Source organism: Gossypium raimondii, chromosome 5 (assembly GCF_025698545.1).
Source record: "Gossypium raimondii isolate GPD5lz chromosome 5, ASM2569854v1, whole genome shotgun sequence".
Lineage (NCBI taxonomy): Eukaryota > Viridiplantae > Streptophyta > Magnoliopsida > Malvales > Malvaceae > Gossypium > Gossypium raimondii.
In genome coordinates this window covers 10,155,915-10,179,556 of record NC_068569.1, presented here as the reverse complement: position 1 = coordinate 10,179,556, position 23,642 = coordinate 10,155,915, and the positions used below count along the sequence as shown (strand labels likewise).

At 32.2% G+C, this 23,642-nt stretch overlaps 3 protein-coding genes and 1 long non-coding RNA gene across 5 annotated transcripts; all 4 read left to right on the top strand.

Moving 5' to 3' along the window:
* The first annotated feature begins 6 nt into the window (after positions 1–6).
* Positions 7–954, top strand: LOC105771112 (uncharacterized). Its single transcript, XR_001126400.2, has 3 exons — positions 7–164; positions 350–552; positions 743–954. It is a non-coding gene; the product is annotated as an uncharacterized LOC105771112 (long non-coding RNA).
* Positions 955–5,686: 4,732 nt separating this feature from the next.
* On the top strand, positions 5,687–9,538 carry LOC105770594 (uncharacterized). Of its 2 annotated transcripts, none has more exons than XM_012591868.2 (6): positions 5,687–6,105; positions 6,230–6,362; positions 7,427–7,530; positions 7,690–7,834; positions 7,946–8,077; positions 8,397–9,538. In XM_012591868.2, exons 1-6 carry the CDS (start codon positions 6,065–6,067, stop codon positions 9,294–9,296), a joined length of 1,455 nt encoding a protein of 484 aa, XP_012447322.1. In that variant the 5' UTR covers positions 5,687–6,064; the 3' UTR covers positions 9,297–9,538. The 2 variants fall into 2 exon arrangements, with proteins under 2 accessions (XP_012447322.1, XP_012447320.1); XM_012591866.2 differs by having other exon boundaries at positions 7,937–8,077.
* A 3,059-nt stretch (positions 9,539–12,597) lies between these two features.
* LOC105771242 (uncharacterized) lies at positions 12,598–14,566 on the top strand. Its single transcript, XM_012592657.2, has 3 exons — positions 12,598–13,313; positions 14,151–14,222; positions 14,323–14,566. Exons 1-3 carry the CDS (start codon positions 12,717–12,719, stop codon positions 14,326–14,328), a joined length of 675 nt encoding a protein of 224 aa, XP_012448111.1. The 5' UTR covers positions 12,598–12,716; the 3' UTR covers positions 14,329–14,566.
* A 7,397-nt stretch (positions 14,567–21,963) lies between these two features.
* LOC105770989 (transcription repressor OFP14) lies at positions 21,964–23,133 on the top strand. Its single transcript, XM_012592373.2, has one exon. The coding sequence runs from the start codon at positions 22,088–22,090 to the stop codon at positions 22,985–22,987; it is 900 nt and encodes a 299-aa protein (XP_012447827.2). The 5' UTR covers positions 21,964–22,087; the 3' UTR covers positions 22,988–23,133.
* Positions 23,134–23,642: the final 509 nt, after the last annotated feature.

Sequence of the window (23,642 nt, the reverse complement as noted above, 5' to 3'; positions counted from 1 at the left end):
CTACGATTTCATCAGTTGTTTATCAACCACCCACATTTCTCATTTCTCTTCGATCCACTACACTTACCCATTGTCTATTTTTAATTCAACCTTCAATCTCCTCTTCACTTTACCACAACCGTTGGACAAATTTTCCACCGCTTTTTTGACACTGTAAAATCATGGTAATGGCGTAATGCACTCTTCCTTTCTTTGTTTTTATTTGTTTTGTTTTCAATTTTTGTACCGAATTTAAGTGAGAGTTTTCTTAAAACTGCTCTAACAAATGTGTGTATATATATATATATTATCATCTGCCATTGAATCAAGCTTCCCAGCGGTTAATCTTAGTGATATATATTTGTTGCAGTCTGTGATGACATTGATGGTACGGTCGGCAGCAATGCTAGTAACAACGCTAGTGAGTGAACCAACGGCCTCGTTCACAACGTTGCTTTATTACAGCGATCTTCTACCGCAAAACCTCAACTTAGAAAGACTTGTTCGGAGGGACTTGCTGGACCCAGAAAACTACTTGTTTCATTTTCTCATCAACCTCTTGAGATGTTTTTGGTAGTAAATTACCAATAACTTATTTTTCTTATCAATATTGCCTTTCATTTCTGATCATACATGGTTTACCTGTTTTATATCTAGGACTAGTGGGACGAGTAATAGTAACACTAACAGTCTATTCTGTTCTTTTGAAGTAATAGTAAGAGTCTTTAAACGTCTCATTTTTGTTTTGTATTTTCTTTCCCAGACCCCCTGAGATTGGATCATTTTGGTGGGAAGAGAGGGATAGCATCCATTGATGAATCCCAGAGTTTGATGTAGCGCCATACTCTAAACTGCATATTATGCATTTGGAGACAAGTCCTAGGTTAACGAGTAGACTTAGAACTGGGAACTAATATTGTAGGAAAGATGACTATGCTAATTAATGAAATTCCATTACCAGAGTTTTATTTTTCATTTTTTTTATGGTTCCTTGTTTCGTAAAGACTAAGAATGAAAGAGCTGGTGGAGATCGGAAATGAACTGTGCATGATGGGGGGCAAAGAAAATGACCCTTCACATGTCGGATGCCAAAGAATCATTTAATTTGGGATGTCACCGGTTAATATCATTTAATAATTCGCATTTTATGTATTATTTTGGTAATTCGAATTAGTTTATACTTTTTTAAATAGCTTTACTTTAGGTAAAATATATTTACTTTAATAATAAAATAAAGGGCTTTTATGAGTAAAAATCATAGATTAAGAGCTTATTTAACTATAAAATTAGGTTGAGGGCTTGTTTATTAAATAAAAAAGTGAGTTGAAGGGGAATAAAAAGAAAATAATAAATAAGGAAGGCTCAGAAGGCAATTATCCACATTTCAATTTTAGTGCGCCTCGCTGCAGCAATTCACTTTCAAAATCTGAAATGATAAATTTGCACGTCAGGTCCTTGAAACTGCAGGTGGTCACATTTTAGTCCTTTGGCACCATTGGTGCCGCCAATGTGATTGGCCTGATCAGGCTGTTGTCACGTTTTTTTTTCTGTTTTTTGTTTTTTTTGTATATTTTGGTAAATAAAAAAAGTTATAATATTTTAGTAAATAAAAAAAAGTTATAATATTTTGGTAAATAAAAAAAAGTTATAATATTTTGATAAAATTTTATTTTTTTATAATAATTTTGTAAAAAACCCGTGCAATTTGGTAGCCACCGAATTTGGTAGTCTAAGAACCGCGTTTAGTACAAAAGATGTTGGTTTTGCGGCGCAAGTCATCTACCAAAGGCAGGCTCACATGGAATGCTTTCCTGTTTTGCCGGAACAAGTTTTCCTTATATTATTGTTATTATTATATGTAATGCCGTTAACTGAGTTAATATCACTAGTCTAATTTTAATGTTTATTATATATAATATAGTTAATTTAGTTCGTGTCAAGGAATTGATGTCACGAATTAATTTAAAATTAATTCACTTAAAAATTATTTAAAAATTAATTTTAATAAAATAATTAATATTAATATAATGGTATTTTTGTTTTTTACTATTTTTATATAAAATATTTAATTAAAACAATTAAAAACTAAATAACTAGGCTTTAAACTTTAGAATACTAAATAACTAAAACTTTAATTCGGTTCAAATTAAATTATTATATTTTATAATTATTGTTTAATATATTATAATATTAATTTATATGAAACTACACCTGCTGAATTAATTTAAGATTTTTCTTTTTGTTATTAAAAAAACACGGCTATCCGGAACTGGGAATAATATTTGTTTAAGGCCCAGTGTGTAAAGTCGAAGACTTGGTGATACGTATTTGCAATGTTCATGTGAGTTGGATGGGGTGGCGCAATATTTTTCACCCGATTTGGTGGCAACGTAGCATGTGAGCTGCTAGCTAATCAGGCCCAAAGGAAAACTTCATTTTGACGCCATCCCCTACAGTTTTTATGACGATTTTTTTTTAGTCCACTAAAGCAAACACAACCATTTCACCATCACTCCACTCTATAGATCATGCTTTTCTCCCTGCTTCCATACCCAACTTATTATTGCCAGCTATCTCTATATCTGATACATGGCTATAAACCATTCATTTCATTTTCATGCATTAACTAATTATTTCTAAAGTGATATACCATTTTCAGATTATATACCTCAGGACGCCATTGCCCATTTACCTTCACCCAACTTCAATACACCAAAACAATGGGTCTGCGCTATTTATGTAAATAAATGTCCGATGATTATAATATTATCAATCATTGATTGACAACTTAATTTTTTATGTATTTATTAAAAAGTCTTTTTCAACATTTTTTATTTTGTTCTTTAATGAGATGATAATTTATAATTACGTATGTGCTATCAATACATCAAATATACCTATAATTATGTTTCACATATGTTTATTTTAAATCCGCATCCAAATAAAAAATATTCATACAACGCTAATTAATTAATTTGATTCAATTTATAAAGTTACCTGCGTTTACTTAATTAGCTCTAAATTTGAAATTTTAGCCATTTATCATATTCTATCGAAATTAAAACAGTAATTTTAAATATTTAGATGGTAATTAATTAATGACATGTTTAAAAGAATAAATTAAAGGTGGTAGAGAATAAAGTATAAAAGTATAGGCATAGAGGCTATATATCATGTGATTAGTGGGGTCCAAAAGCAATACTTAATCAAATTTTGAGTAGCATATTGTCTCTCTCAACCACTTATCACGAACGAAAATCAGGTTAGTGATGTTCAAATGGGCTCGACGTTCTTTAACAAAGATATCAAATTTTGATTTTGTAAATAGAAAAAATAATTCTTTGTTATTACATATAAAAATAATTCTCAATAAAAGTTTTAAGGTTTGAATCTAACTTAATTCAAAATCCTCTTATATCCATAAAAAAAATACATTTTATTTAACATGCATTGACAAATATTAATATAATATAAATTATAAAATAGAAAAAAAAGAGAGATAATATCATTTATATATCATAGAATTGTATTGCTTTTGTTTTTTTGAAAGGTGACCCACGCAGAACTTGCGTACCTTTTTGTGAAATTAATGTTGATCATAAATAATGTCAATTTTAATAAGAAAAAAGGTCACCATCTTCTCTTTCATAATCATAAAAATGTTAATTTTCATAAGAAAATATATTTAAAATTTAGTTTCCTATAAGAAAATAAATAATGGAAGTTGATGTTTTGTAATCATAAATAATATGTTCACAGATATTTCCCTAAAGAAATTGGCTACTAAGTTAACTAAAACTGCTTACTTACTAAAGAAGATTATGGGGCACACATTTTGATATTGTCAAAGCATTAAAGTGAAACTACTTTTCAAAAACTCAAAGTGGATCATTGAACTGCAACATACATATAATTTTATATTAAAATTGTATTTAAAATATTACAATTATTAATTATCAATAATTCGTATTAAATAAAATTAAGCATATTTCTATATTAATATTTTTTTAATACTTAAGTGGTAAAAATCAGCATTTTGTTTTGGCTTTTAGTTTTCAATCGACCAATTGGCTCATATAACAATTTTTCTAATGAAATGAAAAAAGGAGAATATTTTAATACTTGGCATGCAAGAAAGGACATTGGCATATATTTCCATCCACGTAACAGCTGTGCTCCAAAATCCAAAGACATGGAAACCCCGTTTTTCTACCGAGTTAAGCTTTGGAGTTGGACTTGTCTTATTTGGCTATATCCAATAGAATATGGACACGTGGATGTTAAAAAGCAAAGTTATTGACAGTTACTCATTCTAAAAGAAATTGGGGGTGAGTAGGTTATTCTTTAATATTAAACCCAAGTTCTAATGAGTAGTATTATTTAAGTTGTTAGTATGATTTATCCATTTTATTCTTTAAATCGTCAGGAAAATCTTGCATGACTATGTTCAGGTGATATATATATATATATAAAAGAGCGAGTAATGTAGATATATTATACTGTAAGTTTTTCGTCCAATAAAATTTAGATATTTTAAATATAATAAAATCACAACCACAGATCCCAAACTTAAAATAAATTTGCTTGAGATCCACATATGTTATTTATGCATAATTTATGACTCTAATTGAATGTTTAACAACTTAATGTTTCAACTTTACTCTAAATAAACTCATTACAACTTATAGATAGTTAATGAAAATAAATATGAGATTTAATGGTGTTTTAAGTCCTTAAACTTTTTTTAAAATGATCAACTCTCTCCCAACTTTTCAACAAATGAATAAAACAAACATCGCCAATGACACTCCTCAATCCATATGATAGTTTTTAGTTCACATCAGTTTTATAAGACAATAATTTATTTTGACAATTTTACATATAATAAAAATAAAAATATGATAACAGTACATAGATATAACAAATTCTATATAAATAATTATAATATATAATTTTTATAAATAGAGTACAAATACAAGTGATCAAATCAATATTTTGAAATTTGAATGATAAAAACATCGGATACAATATATCACATTGACGCAAGTTGACTATACTTGAAAATACTTTTAATATAACAGCTTCCACCATGCTCTAAGATGTTGGCTATTATACCTTATTTTAGTGTAACAAAAGATCTGCACTACGCTAAATTGGTTTTAATTAATCATTTTATTTCAATTTATTATCATGGAGTAATATTTAAAGTAGCAAAAAAATTAAGGGAATAGTTATATTATAAAATATATAATTTTCAGGCATTAATAAAAAGCATAAAAATATTAATATATACCCAAATATGTATGATATATATACTTTTTAACTTAATTTAATTTTAATTAAATTACTTAAAATACTTAAATTTTAACAAAATAAACTAACATGAATTTTAATCATTTTTAGTTTTTAATTTAATTTAATTCTTTTGCAACCAAATTTTTTAATTCTTTTAGTTTTTAAGTAGTCCTTTTTTCCTTTTTAAATGTTTAATAAAACACCAAAGTTTGATTCTAAATTTTTATTTTCAGTTTTTACTAAAGGTTTTTTAGTTGTTGATTTCATTTTTTTTCAATTTTATGCTTATGATTCTTTATCAGTTATTTTTAATTATTGATTACAAAATTTTCAAAATTCAGTTGTTTTAATGTGTAGTATACTCTTCTCTCTTATTTAAACATTCTTTAAACATAACCTTCTTCATTTTCTGCTTGAAAAGTTGAAAAACCTCTCAAATTCCTTTCGTTTTAGCTACTTTTGCTTTGCTATAAACGCACCCATTTTAGCTTTACCTGTCTCCTCATTATCTTCCTGCTCTTTGTTTTTCTTTAACCGAGTAACTTTCTCGGAAACTTTTATCTAAAATCTTTGCCTTTTGCATTAAAAAAGAGAAACTTCTTTTCTTTGCTTCTTTGGGTTTTTGACATACAGATTCCTACCTTCCTGGTGAAACTTGAAGAACAAACTTCCAGTTCTATGTTATCATAAACCCCGCCTCAAATCTTTCTCTTCTTTCAAAAAGCCATTTTCATTTTCATTTTCAAAAAAGAAAAAAAGAGCCGTCTGCCTTTCAAGTTTGAGTCTCAAGATGTTTGACTTCTTGTTGAAGCCGAATTTCTATACAAAATGGTTAGACATACAAAAACCTTCTTTTCTTTTATTTTTTTGCATGAAATTTTGATGCTTTGTTTTGTTTTTTAAAATTTCATTGTATTTATCGTTTGATTGGATTTTTCATATTTTGTTCGGTTAGCAAATCGGCTATAAAGATGATTAAGTTGAGACTGGAGACTATAAAGAAGAAGAGAAATGCGGTGGAAAAGTATCTGAAGAATGATGTTGCTGACCTTCTCAAGAACGGTCTTGATGAAAATGCTTACGGCAGGGTAATTACTTCCACTGTAATTCGTCCTTTTCCTCTTTTTTTGCTCAATGATTTACGCATTAACTTTTTTGTAGCAGAGCCTGAAACTTGAGTTTCATAATTACTATATATGATGTTTGTCGCCTATATTGCTAATTAGACATTGTTTCCTTAATGCACTTCTTCTTCACTCTCAAAAAATAAACTATTTACTGCTAATTTTTTTATTGTCTTTACTTTTTAATTCGATGAATCTTATAGCTCTGTATTTCAAGAACCCCAGAAAATCTGTTTGCTTGTTTAATTTTTGTTGGCACTTTGTGATGAATTTTTAATATTAGTTCTTTTTTTTTTTTTTGGGGGGTTCTTTAAGCACCTATTTGCTGTAATACTTCCGTTGTCTGCTTATCCTTGGATTCATGGCAGCCTAACAAGTTTTCGACTTAATCAACTTTGAGTGCCTTGTTCCTTGCTTCATTATTCGTGAATATTGGAAACATTTAGACTTAAGGAAACATTTCCACAGAATTTTACACCAAAAGAATAAAAGTTGAAATATTGGAGTATGTTACGGGACCAGATGTTATGCTTCGTGTGCTATGTTATGTTGTCTTCAATTGTCACGCTACTTCATTTGGCAGAATATATTAGTGTCTAGTTGTGAGTTTTGATTAATGAACTGTAATATATGATTGTTGGCGTGTCGATTGAGCATCAGCAGCTGTTCGGGATGTTTTTGTTTATCAGCATGATACTTTGATGACAAGGCAGCATCTTGATTTCATGACCTGAGCTACTGCTAGGTTTTTTGTGTTAGTGCTGGCATTCATCAGGGTTCATGTCCAATAAGCGTCTATATTGCTGATGTTTGCTCTCAAGGATCATTGGATGGTCTAAGCACCTTAAATTCCCAACATGAACCAGACTTGAGTGATAAATATGCAGACCGTCTTACACCTTTGTTTGCGTGCAATTTAATATGAGATTTAATTACTTGGCTCAATGTGCAACCAAGTTAGTTTAATAATTTATGCACGCATATTGACTATATCGAAATTTAATAATGTTTGTGGCCTGCACATGCAGGCTTCAGGTCTTCTGATGGAGCAAAAGAGAACAGCTTGTTACGATTTCATAGAGCAGTTTTGTGAGTGCATCTCAAAGAATCTCTCAGTCATGCAAAAGCAGAGGTATTTTGTGACGCTTGAATATGTGCTACTCCATTCGTATTTACAGAACGGATACCTCATCAAGTGCTTAAATCGAACATTTACCCCACTTTTCCATCTCTTAAGCTTAAGGATATGGGGAAATACTTGAATTTGACCCAAATTTTCTCTTCAATACAGTGAGTGTCCAGAGGAATGCAGAGAAGCTGTCCCTTCTCTACTATACGCAGCAGCCAGATTCGCTGATTTGCCAGAACTACGTGATCTCCGAACTATATTTACTGAGAAATATGGAAATTCCCTAGATTCTTACTTAAACCAAGAGGTAATAAATGGGTGACTTGGAAGTCCTATAAGATGTTATCTTCTCCTATGCTTAGGAATAGTGTCTCTTTACGTACTGATCTGGATAATTGCATACATACAGTTTGTGCAGAAGCTAAAGGCAGAGCCTCCCACAAAGGATACAAAGCTTCAACTGATGCATGACATAGCACAAGAGTTCTCTTTTGAATGGGACTCCAAGGCTTTGGAACAGAAGCTGTTTAAACCACCTCCATTAGAGCAAGTAAACTTCCTGCCTAGAACCTTGTAAAACCAGTATCTTGTTGGAACATGAGTACAGAACAATTTTGAATGCTTTTTGATGTTAAGAAATCTATAGTTATTACGTTTTAGTTACTGTAGATCTATTTGCTTTCTCGTACCGCTTGGCTTTAAAATGCTTTGATGCATTGGGGAATGCATTGGGCCTTTATTAGAAGGTAGAATAGTTAGGAGGTTCTAGGGACATTGCATATAGCTAGGCAAATTGTCTCATTACAGTAAATACTTGTGTCTTTGAAGATCTTTTCTAAGGCTGATACACTTTGTGACTTTTCTTGCAGAACAATGCTGATGATGATAGATACAATTTGTATAGAAGCAAGAACAACACGTTTGAGAAAAGCAACAATGAAGATGAGAATGGATTGAGCAACTTGCATAGGTACAGGAGGCAAAAGGGAAATGAAGCAGACCTTACTTCTCGTGGGAGAATGGAGGATACTGATGATAAATTCAAGCAGAATAGCAGCAGTGAAGATGAAGTTACTGATCAAGATATCCCAAAGGGTAGTTCTGCCACGGATGAAAGTGTTTCTGAGGATGGTATAGAAAACAGGAAGCCCTTTTATTACAGGTTTATTCCTCCTCCCTATGTCAGGCCCGCCCTGGGTAAAGACAAAAGCATCACAGAGGACCCCATGGCACCGAATGATAATACCGAGAATGAGAATAACAATAAATGGAATGAACCTGTTGCTGAAAGTAAGCCAGAACCAAGATCTGTTTGGAGGAGACCTTTGAGGCCACCACCGGGTTCCAAAGGTTTAAGTGGCTTTGGAAACAATGTAGCTGCAAATATGAGTCGGACATCCACACAAATGGAAGGTAGCGATATGAGGGATGAAGAAGAAAAGAGGATGGATGAGCTTTTGGTGCATTATAGTAAGAAGAAGTCGCCTTTCGAATGGGTGAGCAGATGGAAGACAGCAATTCTAGCACCTCCTCCTGGAAAACAAGAATCCGAAGGCACAAGTAAAGCTCCAGGCTTACGAAGCACTAAATCCAACCCCATTTCACTTCCAGGCAGAGTTGCATCTTTTTCCAAAGAAACAACAAGTTCTACTGAGAGAGCAGGAAGACACACCCGAGCTGCCTCAGATGGGTTTGCTGGGCATGTGCATCCTAAGCTACCGGATTATGATGATTTGGCAACTCGCCTTGCAGCTCTAAGGCGGCAATGAAAGAATATTTACACAGTATTATGAGAGTATAGATATTACCTGCATTTATATTCTACCTAGTAATTTTCAGATTTGAAAGGCATCTATAGGAAATTAGTTTGTTGTTTCATTCATTCATTACCATATATAGCTCTACATTTCTTTATGAATTGCTCGTTCATTCATGTAAAAGAAAAAGGAAAAAAAGCTTGTAAAAATAGATTCGGATACATATATAGATGATATTACTACGTGTTTATTTACATGCGGATTTTGATTGCTTCTCTGTAAATGATTACAACTTTTGGAAGATGAATTTCAATCTTCACCGTTAACAGGATATAAAAAATTGATATTGGAGGACAATTTATGGTGGAATCATTGAAGAAGGGGCTTACCATATGCGTGGTCCGTCTAGGATGATAATCAACTAAACAAAACCCCAGATTCTTTTAGGCCGGCCTCGGCTTTCTTCATTCCTGTCTGAAGTTTAAGGCATTCCCATGCTACGTTTTTCCAGAACGTTGCGAAAATGAAATTGATTTTTTCCTTTGAGGATAAAATGAACTAATTAGTTAGTAGTTTGGACTGCGACAGATAACATGGGATGTCTTTGCCATATAAGGAAGGGGACCATTGCTGATTGTTTCTCTTTGCTTCTCAAGATTTTGCTTGATACTTGTAAAGATTAAACGTCCTTGAAAAGAGGCCTTACCCGTATTATAAGACCCTTAAGAACTAAAAATTTAAAATTCCATTTCTTTAAAATAATTGTATGAATTAATTAAATTAAATCATATACCAATTTTTTGTTCCCACATTTTTACTGCAAGAAATTTTTATTAGAAAATTACAATCACAGCTTCCGCGTAACAATCAAATAACTAACTAATACAAGGGATGTTTAAAAAAAGGAGGGTACATATGAGGAGATAGAGGGTGGGTTTGGATGGGTGATTGGGTGCGGTGCGTTTAGCTTACTTTTTATCTCACGCTACAGTATCTAATCTCATCGCCACCGCTGTTTTTACACTAACCGCAAGTAAACGCACCGCACATCCAAACTTACCTAAGAAATATAAATACATCCGTACCTGACAAATAGTTTAAAATTCCCAACAAATTTAAAGCAGAAAAAACAACCTAACAAAAGAGCCAGGCATTGCAATTTTTGTAAAAAAAAAAAATTGTAATTATTATCCAATTGTGTGGCTTGTTTGAGTCGCCCAGAGTAGTCTGTCTTCTATTTGTTCTCTGGATTTTTTACATAAATAGGTTGAAAAAAAAATTTTACTGAAATAGGGTGTCAGAAAAAATATTTACCAAAATAGGTTACTTTTTTCATTGGAGCCTATTAGATAGGCGCCAATGAATAAAATAATAATAATAAATTTTTTTTGAATAAAATATAATTTTATACTTTTTCGGGTTAGTATAGAACCCGTATAATACATAGTATTGGCGCCTATCTGGGAGGCGCCAATGGTGGTGCCATTCTGAGAGGCGCCAATGGTGGTGCCATTCTGAGAGGCGCCAATGGGCCGGGCCGGGCCGGGCTTGGGCCTATGATTTTTGCCCGGGCCTGGACAAAATTTCAGGCCCATAATTTGGCCGGGCCCGGGCCTAGGAGTCGGGCCGAAAATTTTTTTGGGTCTGGCCCGGCCCATGGACAGGTCTAGGCGCCAATGAAGGCCTCATAAATTTAGGATTATGTTATAAATTTTTGTGTTTGTAATTATTTAAAATTTAATTTATTAGTAATAAATTACTAAATTACTAATAAGTTACTAATAAATTTATAACATAATCCTAATTTACTAACAAATTAATTATAAAATAATTACAATATTCATACAAAAAATTACAATATTACAATATATACCGACATTACAATATTCATACAAAATTATAATATTACAATATTCATACAAAAAAATTGCAATATTCATACTAAATATAGATAATTTATAATTAATAATTAATAACAAAAATATTGCAATTTTATATGAATATTGTAATTTTGTAATTTTGTATGACTATTGTAATATTATAATTTTGTATGAATATTGAATGTCGGTATATATTGTAATATTGTAATTTTTTGTATGAATATTGTAATTATTTTATAATTAATTTGTTAGTAATTTAAGATTATGTTATAAATTTATTAGTAACTTATTAGTAATTTAGTAATTTATTACTAATAAATTAAATTTTAAATAATTACAAACACAAAAATTTATAACATAATCCTAAATTTATGAGGCCTTCGGCGCCATAGACCTGTCCATGGGCTGGGCGGCCCGGCCCGATGGCCCGCCCGAAATATAGGAGGGTTCGGGTAAAAATATAGGCCCGAAATATGGGTTTGAGCAAAAAAATTAGGCCCGTTTAGAAAATGGGCCGGGCCTCGGGCACAACTTTTTTGGCCCGGGCCCGAATACAATAAATATATTTTTAATTTTTATTTTTAAAATATTTTTTTATTTTTAAAAATTTTTTGGTGTTTATTTAAAAAATGGGCCGGGCCGGGCCGGGCTTGGGCATATGATTTTTTCCCGGGCCGGGCCTGGACAAAATTTTAGGCCCATATTTCGAGCCAGCCTAAGAGTCGAGCCGAAATTTTTTGGGCGGCCCGCCCATGGACAGTCTAGTAATGACGCTCTCTATAAGGCACCTTCATTGGCGCCTCTATGAGGCACCTTCATTGGCGCCTACGATAGGCGCCACCCGACCCAACCCGACACTGTTGGTAGTATTTTGACCCGTATTTTTTTAAAAATTATTAAAAATATAAAAAATATTTTATTCAAAAAATTTATTATTTTTTTATTCATTGGCGCCTATCTAATAGGCTCCAATGAAAAAAGTAACCCATTTTGATAAATACTTTTTCTGACACCCTATTTTAGTTTTTTTTTTTCAACCTATTTATGTAAAAAACCTTTGTTCTCTTCTTGTACATGAAGATACGCATTCGAAAAAAGCTGCATCAAGAAAACGAAGTTTTACCAAAGCTTTGAGAAAGATATATGGAGCGATAAACTATCATTAAAATCACATTTTATATTCATTACACCGAATCTCAATTTTATTAGAAAATACTATGAAAGCAATACAATGGGAAATTTTTAAAAAATTATGTTAAAAAGTTATAATTAAAGGAAACGCTACCTTACTTAAATAATGAATCAGCGCTAGGAAAATCATCCATGATTGCATAACTAATTATGTCTTTTACATAAATATATTATTTATTTATTTGAATGCGAGGAATAAAAATGAAACAACAAAATTTTCCCGTCTAAAGCAACCATCATGATTAAAGGGGAAGCAAACAAAAAACCCACTTTCCTCTAAAATACTACATGATCTTCCTAATACAACACTCACTCCCATCTGGTCCAAAGTAACATTTCTCTCACACCCGACGCCAAGTCAATGGCTCTCTCAAAACTCGAACAACAATCACCCACACAAGAACCGCCGTCGCCATCCCACTGCTACACTGCCTTACCAACCCAATCTCCTGATGAAAACTACGTCGTTTTGCCCTTCTACTCCCCCGGGGGACGACTCCGCTGGTGCGGTTGCCGGATGCTATACACCGGCACGGCTTCCTTCTTCTTGTTAGCTACCTTGGTGTACATTTTCTGGCCCTCCGACCCCGACGTTAAGATCGTACGGATGCATGTGAACCGCATGAAAATCCACACCGTACCCATCATAGCGTTGGATATGTCTTTATTGATTACGTTGAAAGTGAGGAATTCGGACGTCTACTCCATGGACATCACCAGTTTGGACGTTGCCGTCGGGTACAGAGGGAAGATGCTAGGACACGTGACGTCGGAGCAAGGTCACGTGAAGGCGTTGGGGTCGTCTTATGTGGAGGCGGTGCTCCAGCTTAATGGGGTTGAGGTGTTGTCGGACGTTGTGTATTTGCTGGAGGACTTGGCCAAGGGAACTGTCCCGTTTGACACTGTTACGGAAGTCGCCGGCTCCCTCGGTCTGTCCTTCTTTAAGTTCCCTTTAAAGGTAAAAATAAACTTTTTTATTTTTTAATTATTATATTTGCTTTTCTTGGAACCTATCTTTCGTCCCCAGCAATATATGTTAGTTTAGGTCAAATTTTAATTTTAGTTCTCCTACTATACTGAAATTTTAGATTTAATCCCCATAGTAGGTTTAAATTTACAACACAATTAACGGTTGTAATAAAGTTTATTAACACTGTTAATATAATTTACAGTTAATTTGTTAGTACTCTAATGGAAAAGCTAACAGTGTGGCCTACTGATAACATTGTAAAAGTAGAAGATCAAAAATATGCCAAATTAGAGGAGATTAAATTCAAAGTTTGAATATAGTAGAAGGACTCAATCTAGAATTAAACCTTTCATTTTATTATAGGTTTCAATATTGCTTTAATTTTTAGATGGCTTCTTTACAAAGAACTATAGTGGTGCCTTCTTCTCGAAATATTTAGATATATTAAGCTTTAAGGTTTGTCTTTTCATGTTTGGGGTGAAATGTTGATTGACACAATAATTTTGTTTTCCTGGAAAGCAAAAAAAAAAAAGAGAAAGAAAGGTAACTAACCATTAAAGCTGTTTTATACCAACTTACCATTTGACTGAACAAAATGATGATTTATTATTGCAATCTTCTAAGCATGTTGATCTTCATCTTCAAAATTTTCATTCTTTAACATGACTTGATGATTGCTTAAGCTCGTCAAATTAACACCCTGTTTCGAGAAATACAAGGAAATGGGATTATTGGATTAACAAGGATTAAATATTAATGTTGTACTACTCTGTTTCATGATTTTAGTCTTTAGATTCTCTTCATGTGTGTAATAATATTGAACAGGCAAAACTCTTATGCGAGATTGTGGTACATAGAACCACTCAGACTATCGTCCGCCAAAATTGCTACCCTCAGGTACGGACGGAGCTAACAATTCAGGCATGCCTGTTGAGTTTCGTTTTATAAATATTGTACTCTGTTTTATAAACCTATTGTCAATTTGACCCTTGCATAGAAATAAAGTTGGAAGCGATGGGTACGAAGAATGAAGTGGAATGGATTGGATTGCTTGCGGTGCAGAAAAGCTGAAAGATTAACCAGTGTTCCACAGCCATCATTGTAAATAGATATTGAAACAGGTTTCTTAAACTTGTGCAGCATATTATTTCATGATATTGTAATTATAGCATATCCTGTTTCCATTATGCTGGACAAATTGGTTAATCTGTATAAAAAAAATGATTTGGATTTTCCCATCAGCCGCTTTTATGATTGTTAGATAGAAAGTAGTAATAAAATAGGAAAGTGAGGGATGGGAACAGAAACAGGATAGTAAAACAGGGATGGTTTGGAGGTTAGGTAGTGATGCCGATGGACGGTATTGTGACGGTGGCGAAAGATGATAAAAGAAGAAAAAGAGGCGGAGATTACAAAAATCGACGACGTGCCCGAGGTGGTTTGGGTTCCGGTGGCTGGGATTTGATTTGTGGTTGGTGGGTATCCTCCACTACAATCGTCAACCTGAAAACAAAATTGAAAAAATTGACCGTGAGGCTAATCAATGCCTCTGACACCATGGAAGAGATTTAAACATTTTTTACTGCTAAGATACTAATAAGTATGAACTGTAGAAGTGGCTAACCTTGTTATATGTTCACACTTACTCTATTCTTTCCCATATTTATAATCATAAAAAATTAAAGAAATCTAAAATGATAGAGAAGAGATAAATTACGTATCAATTAAAATTTTAAGTGGAACCAAATTACATATAAATTAAGAATCTAGTAAGCTAAAAGAAAAAAGATATAATTAACGAAATAGGAAAGTAGTTTAATAAACATAATCCCATTATTAATCTAAGGTTCTACATTTGAATATGAGTTTCGGATCTGTGGCAGCTACCCCTAATGGGGAACTGTTGTTTTGGGCTGCACCCATGGCCTAATACTCCCCAATCCCCATTTGAATGTATTTTGTTGCATCTATTTATTATTCCTTTTCGAAGAGCATCTTAATTAGTCTGAATAATAATGTTTTGAAGAGTTGTTGTTAAAGCATGAAAATTCAATTCTAAACGGTTCAATCAAGCAATTATGCTAACCCAATTATCAAATTAGCCAGTGCATGTAGCTGAATTATTATAATAATAATAGAACCAAAGGAAACATTAATAACTCACCATCACATGCAGCATAATTTCAGGATCAAATATTGTAAGTCAAATTAAGCTGAAATTTTGGTTTTCTTTTTTGAAAAATAAGATAAAATAAAAGAATTCTATTATTAGCTCATCACAGGATTTTGACTTTGGAAGCATGTTATTGCTTCGTATATAACTACCATACAGCATGAATATCCATAGGCTTTTACACTCTTGCCTCAACAAGATCTCAAATAAAAACCCACAATTTCTAGCTTCTCTTTCACAATGGAAGTTAGCAAGTTGTGCAGCTCAGGCATCCAGGAGTTGAGATGGAGAAGCAACCGTTATGACCGGATGCTTTCAATCAGTGTGTTGACGACCACATCAAAGGTGCCGAGGTGGAGGCTGCTATGGCGGAAGTTGATGAGGGAAAAGAAGAAGGTATTTGCTTGTACATCAAGGACTACTTCTGGGGTGCATAATGTTTCTTATGATCCTCATACATATGCACAGAACTTCGATCAGGGCTTGATCTCAGCTGATCCTGATGACTTCTCCAGGTCTTTTTCAGCTAGGTTTGCTGTTCCCTCAAGGGTTTTTGACAAGACTGGATTCATAGCTTGATCCATGTATTGTTGAGTTAAGAAAATAATATATAGTTTTTTTTTTTTTTTTACTTTGATATGATCAATTTACTATGTTAAGATCCACCAAGCTTTACATATTTGGTCATCTTAATTAATGAAAACATATCTACTCTTCTTACTCATCTCATCTTCTTGTGTGGCTTTTTTCTTCATTTAATCCCTCCGCCGCCATATTTCCTCTTACCTATCGGATGCCACGGACCGACTGGACTAAACACTGGATTTATTTGCTCATAAGAAACTGAAGATGTGTGATCACATTTCATGGTTGAATATTGCAAACCCAGTCTGGCAAAAGGAAACCTGTAGAGCATATTTTCATTTTGTTTTCTTTAGATTTTAAGTGAAACTTGAAATATATTATAAACATTAATGATTAAAAGGATTATATCAAAATAATTTTTAATTTTCAAATGGGTATTATCCTATTATTTTTCTGAAGATTGCAGGGATGTTTTATGGGAAAAAAAATTGAGGTAGTTTGAAAACTGAACATTCAACTTACAAGCTTTTATAATGAAGAATCACATTGTTGTTCCTGGTTTAGCTGTTCATTTAATCATTAACTAATCAACACTGCAAGCTTTCTGCTAATAAGAAAATTATTTTAATCAATTTTCATTAGTGGCACAGAACTTGCTTATATATATATACATATATATATATCATGCAACTTCCCTGTTAGGTTTAGTAACAGAAACATATTTTCTTTTTTCTCTTCAGTTCAAAGCATGAAATTGGGCTTTTTGAATCCTGGTTTAAAAGTCCTTTTCATACAGCTGAAATAAATTTTTTTAAAAATTATTTTTATAAATAAATCTTAACTTTTGAGATTCTTATGGTATGTATGGTTAATAGTATATAAACAAATGAATGGTGCAACCATATGTTCATACATATGGACCCAGATGTCTCACCAGTCACTAGTTTTTCCATTTGCAATGGTTCAGGTCACATCTTAAAGTCTTAGAAATGCAGAATAAGGCCCAGTGAGAGTGTCATTTGGTGCATGGCTTAACCCTTCTTTCAAAAGCTTGGAACCCCAGTGTTTGTGTTGATTTCCTCAATTTGCATGTAACGAGCTAGAACTGAAGAAGATAACAATTACAAATAATACGTGCATGATATTATTACAAAAATTAACCATTACCCTGATCCATATAAGCTTAGATAGATCCATTCAATCACCATAATCAATAAGTATGGTGAAAATGGCAAGAGAGATTTCACAACAAGCTTTATGAATAGATAATATGAGAAAATTTCCTAATTTCCAATGCAAGAAGCCCCAGCACAGGTTAAGATTTTGAGTTCAGAACAGATAATGGGCACTGCAATTCTGGTTCTTTTACCAAGTCATTCACCTTCACTTCTCATGTCCGGGCCCTATCTGTAACTTCGACAGACCATTTGATGGAGCCTAAACATCCACTAAAGGAATATATGATTCTATGTTCTTCAATCATCCAACCACAACATGTGGGCTGCCTTTATAAGTTGTATTATTATTGCAATCAGGGATGAATCTTGACCAAAAGTGAAATGAGATATTTCTTGAATGTCTCAAAGTTCCAAGTAACTCAAAATTGGTTTATCAAAATGTAGTTTTCAGCAGATTTATCTAAAGCTTGGAAACAGGTATTGCATCTCAAATTCTAATCACTCTTATAGTTAAATTTTAATTTTGGTCCTATATTATGCTTAAATTTGAGATTTAATTTTATACTTTAATTTTTATATAATTTAATACCTCAAAGTTTATAATGTCATCAGATAGTTTAAGTAATTTACTCTTATTAAAATAATTATGTGAATTTTAAAATTATTAACACCGTTGAATTCCTTTATTAAATTTAGATCGATTACAATGTTTTTTTTGGTCATATTTCTTCCAAGTGAGCTTCTTTTTTCTTGAAAATAAATATATGGGTACTAAATTCCAAAGAGAGTACAAAACTCAAAGCATATTGTAACTTTAAATTTTAGGCATAAAGTCAAATTTAACCTCTACGTTTACATCTTGTGTCAATTTGACCCTCATTCTTTTCTAATTGAATTTGTTCTTCAACTTTTCAAAAAAGTTGAATTTGACCTTAAACCTTTTAAAAAGGGTTAAATTATTATTTATTTAATAAAAATATCAATTAAAATGTTAGACTTTTAAATATAACTAAATTTAATTTAAAAAATAAAAATTAAATTGACAAAATATATAAATATTGAAAACTAAATTACATTACTCTATAATTTAGCATAAAATAATTAATGCAACATTAACAGAGGTTAAAAATCATACTATTTTAATCATAAATGTAAGGGTAGCTAAAAATAAACCGGTGCTAAGAAATTCATTGCTGTGATTACTTCGAAAGGAGAATTTGCTATCACAATGGTGTTTAGCATCTTTGCACGTCAAACAAGGAAGGTCGGAGCCACTTCAATAATTGTGGAGTCAATCTAAAAAAAAAAGTTTAAAAATAAATACTTTATAAGAAAAATAATTTCTTTCTCACTAAAACTCCAAGAATCTTTAATTTTTTTTTATTTTATCTTAATTTATTGTAATATTTATAATGTTTTAAAATCTACTTATTTTCTCACCCAATTTTTAAGACTTTTACATGATAAATGATCAATCTTTTAAAAAATTTAAGTGGGTATAACATTTTCTTTTATTTTTATTTTTATTTATTTACCTCTAGAAAATTAAGATTGCGACTTTATTTTTCATAGATTAGGACTTTTATGCAAGATTATAAGTGTTCATTATTGAATTGTTTTGAGATATTGATTTTGCATGAAATTCCTAACATCTTGATGGGGTGATAATTTTAGATGTTGATTAATACTAATCATGAAAGAAAATTAGGTTTGATTATCCTTATAATTTTTGAACATTGATTAAAATTTTAGCAATGTCTTTAGAAATTTTTGTTAATAGTGTGATTATTGTGAATCTTGTATTTGATATATTGTATTAATCTCATGGCACAAAAAATATTTAAATGGTCTATATTTTGTGAAAAAAATTAATTACCATTTTATAATCAATTTACATTTAACCATTTTATGCATTAGTTTATAGAGTGTTAATGTTACTTTTTAAACATTTAATTTTTCAAAATTTAACACTACAATAAAAAAAAACTCCTAATTTTACCTTTAATGACCTGCACATAAGTGTTGGAGGCAATACCTATACATGCGACTATGGTGGCAATTGCGCATGCAAAGAGATTTGGCCTGGTGACTTTGAAAGTCTCCAAGGGTGAAGGTCCTCTGAGTGCAGTTAGTGGGTTGGTAGGCTTTTGAAGCCTTCGAATCACTTTTAAGATACTTTGAGAACAAAGGGTTCGGATGTCCCCAATGCACGCGAGTACTAAAAGTGTAGGACAAGTTTAGAAACTTGTGGTGAGTGTTGGAACACACAAGTGAGCACTAAAACATTACAAAACATCGTAGGGGTGAAATTAAATATTGTATTGGTCCAATCCTAGGGAGGCCTATAAAAGATGTAGGGGATGCCTTGCTGACTCAATGAAAGCCTTTAGGCCGTACTTCCACCACCTCAACCATAGTCTTAAACTATATATTAATTGGCTAGTATATTTTGATCATGCATTTGTTGTATCATTAATTAGTGGATCCTATATGGGGTTTGGCCTATAAATGGGAGGCACCCACCAATGGAAAAGCTCAGGCGTACATAAGTTGTGTTAAGTAATATGAGCTTATAGCTTTCTCCTTCTTAGCATACTAAGTTACTAACTCTTGTATTTGGTATATTAGAGTGCCTAGAGGCTTTCTCGTGCATGTATTTCGTAGAATATTTAAACATTGAGTTTTGGCACGTGTAGGCATAAGTATTGAGCATAAGGGAGCACGACAATAGAGCTAAATTCTCGGCATGTGATAAGTGTTAAGTGAGTCATGTTTAATATGTAAATTTGTCACTACTTTAGATAGTAAATGAAACTTGCCATTATATTTTAGTTTTATTGATACTTATCATTGCACTTTTAAACTAAAGATAAATTTACCGCTTTATTTTAATTTTATATTGAATTTTGTCACTTCACTTTTGTATGATTGAATTATGAAACTAAAGTTTGATTTTTTATTATTAATTTTTTTATTCAATTTTAATTTAAATTAACTTAAATTGAATTTAATCAAGTTTTTTTTTCAAGAAAAGACAACTTCATTAAAATAATAATAGGAAAAAACAAGAGGGGCACTTAAGTCCAAACCATCAAGCTTACCCAATACACTCGAGCCTAACTCCCCTCATTAACATTTATATTAGCCAATCTCTCGGCGCTTACAATACCAACAATATAGGAGGGACAACAATGCATGAGCAACATTATTAACATCCTTTCGAACCCAATGGAGGTTAAAAGATTGAAACCTGAAGGCAATAGCAACACAATTTTTTAATAATAATCTTGAATCCGAAGTATCTACACGCCTCAAATAAACCACTTGCCAGAGAAGCTTGCTACCAATTTTCATGATAACACCATCCAAGTGCAACGACCTAAGCCAAAAAAGAGCCTCACGCACAGTCAAAATTTCAGCCATAAAAGGATCAGAAGAGCTGTTCATGAAACCCAAAATACATCTTATAAGGCCTCCTACACATTGTGCACAACAGCAACCCATCCCACATGTTCATTATCAACAAAAGTAGCACCATCAACATTACATTTGAGCATGCCATTAGACGGCTTCCTCCCAATCATCACCTCCCTCAACCCCTAGACACTTAACCGATTGAGAGATGTGAACCGTATGCGGCCCAACCAACAATGTATGAATTCATCAACATAAAGCACAAGCTGGTCTGTCGTCATAGAGATATGCTTCCAAACCAATACATTCTGGTTAAACCAAATACCCATAGCATCCCAAGCACACGCCTCCTCAAATCGTCTTACTGATTGGTCAGAATATGAACAATAAACTCCTCAAATATATAATAAATATATTTCGTTTAAATAATTAAAAACAATTAATTAACATAATATTAAATATTAATAAAAACTGTTATTTATAAAAAGATATTCTTTTTATATATTTTTAAAAAATTTCAAGTCTTTCTTCCATTAAATAACTTAATGTTGGCTGTTAAATAGAATAATTAAAATAATATTTTTTCATTATTTTTCAAATCATTAAGATGAATATTTAAAAGTAATATTTTATTTAAAAATAAAATTATGAAAAATTAATTAAAATTTATAGTTTAGTAGCTATTTTCAATAACATAAACGTGAAATGGTAAATCAAAATAAAGTATAACCCCTATTTCAAAACCCACGTTCATTCAGCTTCGGTAGTTAAAGGCCATACTTCTTTTGTTTCATTTCTTAAATTCATTAATGGACACATAATAATGTAGCTCCAGTATGTTTATTAAGTGCTAATTATTTTAGTTGTATTTCTCATGTTTTGAGGTGAAAAATAATTAAATAAATTTTAATCTTATACCAACAACCAATGAAAACTGTAAAAGTTAATGTATAAATTCATTAATGGTCAAAACAAATAACCCCATACATTAATATACCAGAACGAAACCTCTGAATCAATACAATTTTAAAATCTCTATTTAAATATTACTTTCCATAAAATCTGCCAAATTAAAAACAACCTAATAAATTAAATGCTTTTAATATTAGCATCCCAAAATGTATCCTAAACAAAGTAAATCTTTCCATGATTTAACAGCAACCCAAATCTTACCAAATATTTTTCACATTTCCATTGAAAATCTGGCCTCCATTAAGTAAATCTTTTCCACTATTTAATAGCAAACCATATTTGTCAAATCTTACCCAAATTTGATGAGCTACACAAGGTAAGTTTTCAAAGCATTTGTTTCTATTTGCTTTGTAAATATTATTATAATAACCCAACCTGAACCTGTTTATTCTTATGCTTTTTTATACTTTGATAAACCAAAGAGCTTGGAAAAAAAAATTATGTCCAAGAAGCTTCAAAAATCTCTCCAGGATTACGTCTCCAAGATCAAAAAAACTTCCCCAAATATTCAGTTCCTTCCTCCAAACTCACTCTCTTCTTCCAAGAAATGGATCCGATGCAAACACACCAAAACCCTATCTTTTGCAGTCAACCTTGCCGAAAATCATGGTCATCAAGGGAACAGCGATGATAGTAATGATGTTGCGGCGACACTTGCTGATGTTGATCGTTTCCTCTTCGAGAATTTCAAGTCACTGTATATTGAAGACTACGGCGAAATTAATGAAAAGAGAAGTGACGTTAGATTAGAAGATGATGAAGTAAAAGGCACCCGTGGCATCTTCCTTGATTCTCCAAGGTTTATTGATCTTCCCTCTGATCTTTGTGGCTCGAACAGGTTCTTTGTGTCGACGGGGTCGTCGGGTTCGCTTGTTGACGAGGCTCGCAGCAGTGCTGGGACCAAGTCAATGTCTGAGGAGCTGGGTTCAACGTCAAAGTCGTCAGCTTCAATCGATAATACTACCGCTGCCAACGGTTCTAACAGCAATGGCACCATCGGGGGTGATGGGGTCACTGTCAAGTCACTGAGCAATATTCCGAATGAGTGCATCGCGGTGTTAACGTATTCTCCAAACCCGTATGATGATTTTCGACGTTCAATGCAAGATATGGTGGAAATGAGGCTGAAACATAATTCCGATATTGATTGGGATTTCATGGAAGAGCTTGTGTTTTGTTACTTGAACTTGAACGACAAGAAGTGTTACAAATTCATTTTAAATGCTTTTGTTGACCTGGTCGTGGATTTGCGTCAACATGATATAGAAGTTCCGATGAAGGCTCGTAATAATGTACGAGATCATCAAAGATCAATGAGAACAAGGCACAACATAAGGTAAGGATATATATAAAATGTCATGTGTTCAAGAAATATTGTTAAAATTGTTATTATGTTTTTTTTTTTTTCTTTTCAAATTAGTAATTTGTGTTATTGATACAAACATATGATTTCTAAGAAAGAAGGTTTTAATTTGTTTATAATTTAAGCTATTGGATTGTTGTGGTATTCGGTAAGATTTGGTGGATGCTTGTGTTGACATTGTCCATTGCTTGTTCCCTGCTGATTATTTGTGTGTATATTAATATTAAATATAGAATTACAAGATTTATTTAAGGCATGGCTGACAAATCAACAATCGTATAGTGTTGATTTATTTTGGCAATGAAGGTCTATTGTGTCATGTCTAACATCTACCATTACAGATTGACACGAAAATGAGAATCTTGAAGGCTCTTGGTCATTTTCTGGAAGCCAACATTGAAAAAAGAAACAAAATCTGTTGGCTTGATGTGTGAATTTTTAATTAAAATTTTAATTATTTATATAATAAGAAAGTATATATATTATATGACAGATGTTGTCATTTGATTATAAGGATTAAACTAACCTTGCTCATCAAAAGCTTAAAGCTGTAAACATAAAGATGAATTTCAAACAACACAAACTATAAATTAGGCTTTTAAATTTTATTATTGAAAACTAACATTTAAACA

Excerpts from the sequence above, each read along its gene's own strand:
- LOC105770594 (XM_012591866.2), top strand. The coding sequence starts at position 6,065 with ATGTTTGACTTCTTGTTGAAGCCGAATTTCTATACAAAATG. Across the intron at positions 6,106-6,229 it reads CCGAATTTCTATACAAAATG|CAAATCGGCTATAAAGATGA; the intron begins GTTAGACATACA and ends TTGTTCGGTTAG. Across the intron at positions 8,078-8,396 it reads AACCACCTCCATTAGAGCAA|AACAATGCTGATGATGATAG; the intron begins GTAAACTTCCTG and ends CTTTTCTTGCAG.
- LOC105771242 (XM_012592657.2), top strand. The coding sequence starts at position 12,717 with ATGGCTCTCTCAAAACTCGAACAACAATCACCCACACAAGAACCGCCG. Across the intron at positions 13,314-14,150 it reads TCTTTAAGTTCCCTTTAAAG|GCAAAACTCTTATGCGAGAT; the intron begins GTAAAAATAAAC and ends AATATTGAACAG.
- LOC105770989 (XM_012592373.2), top strand. The coding sequence starts at position 22,088 with ATGTCCAAGAAGCTTCAAAAATCTCTCCAGGATTACGTCTCCAAGATC.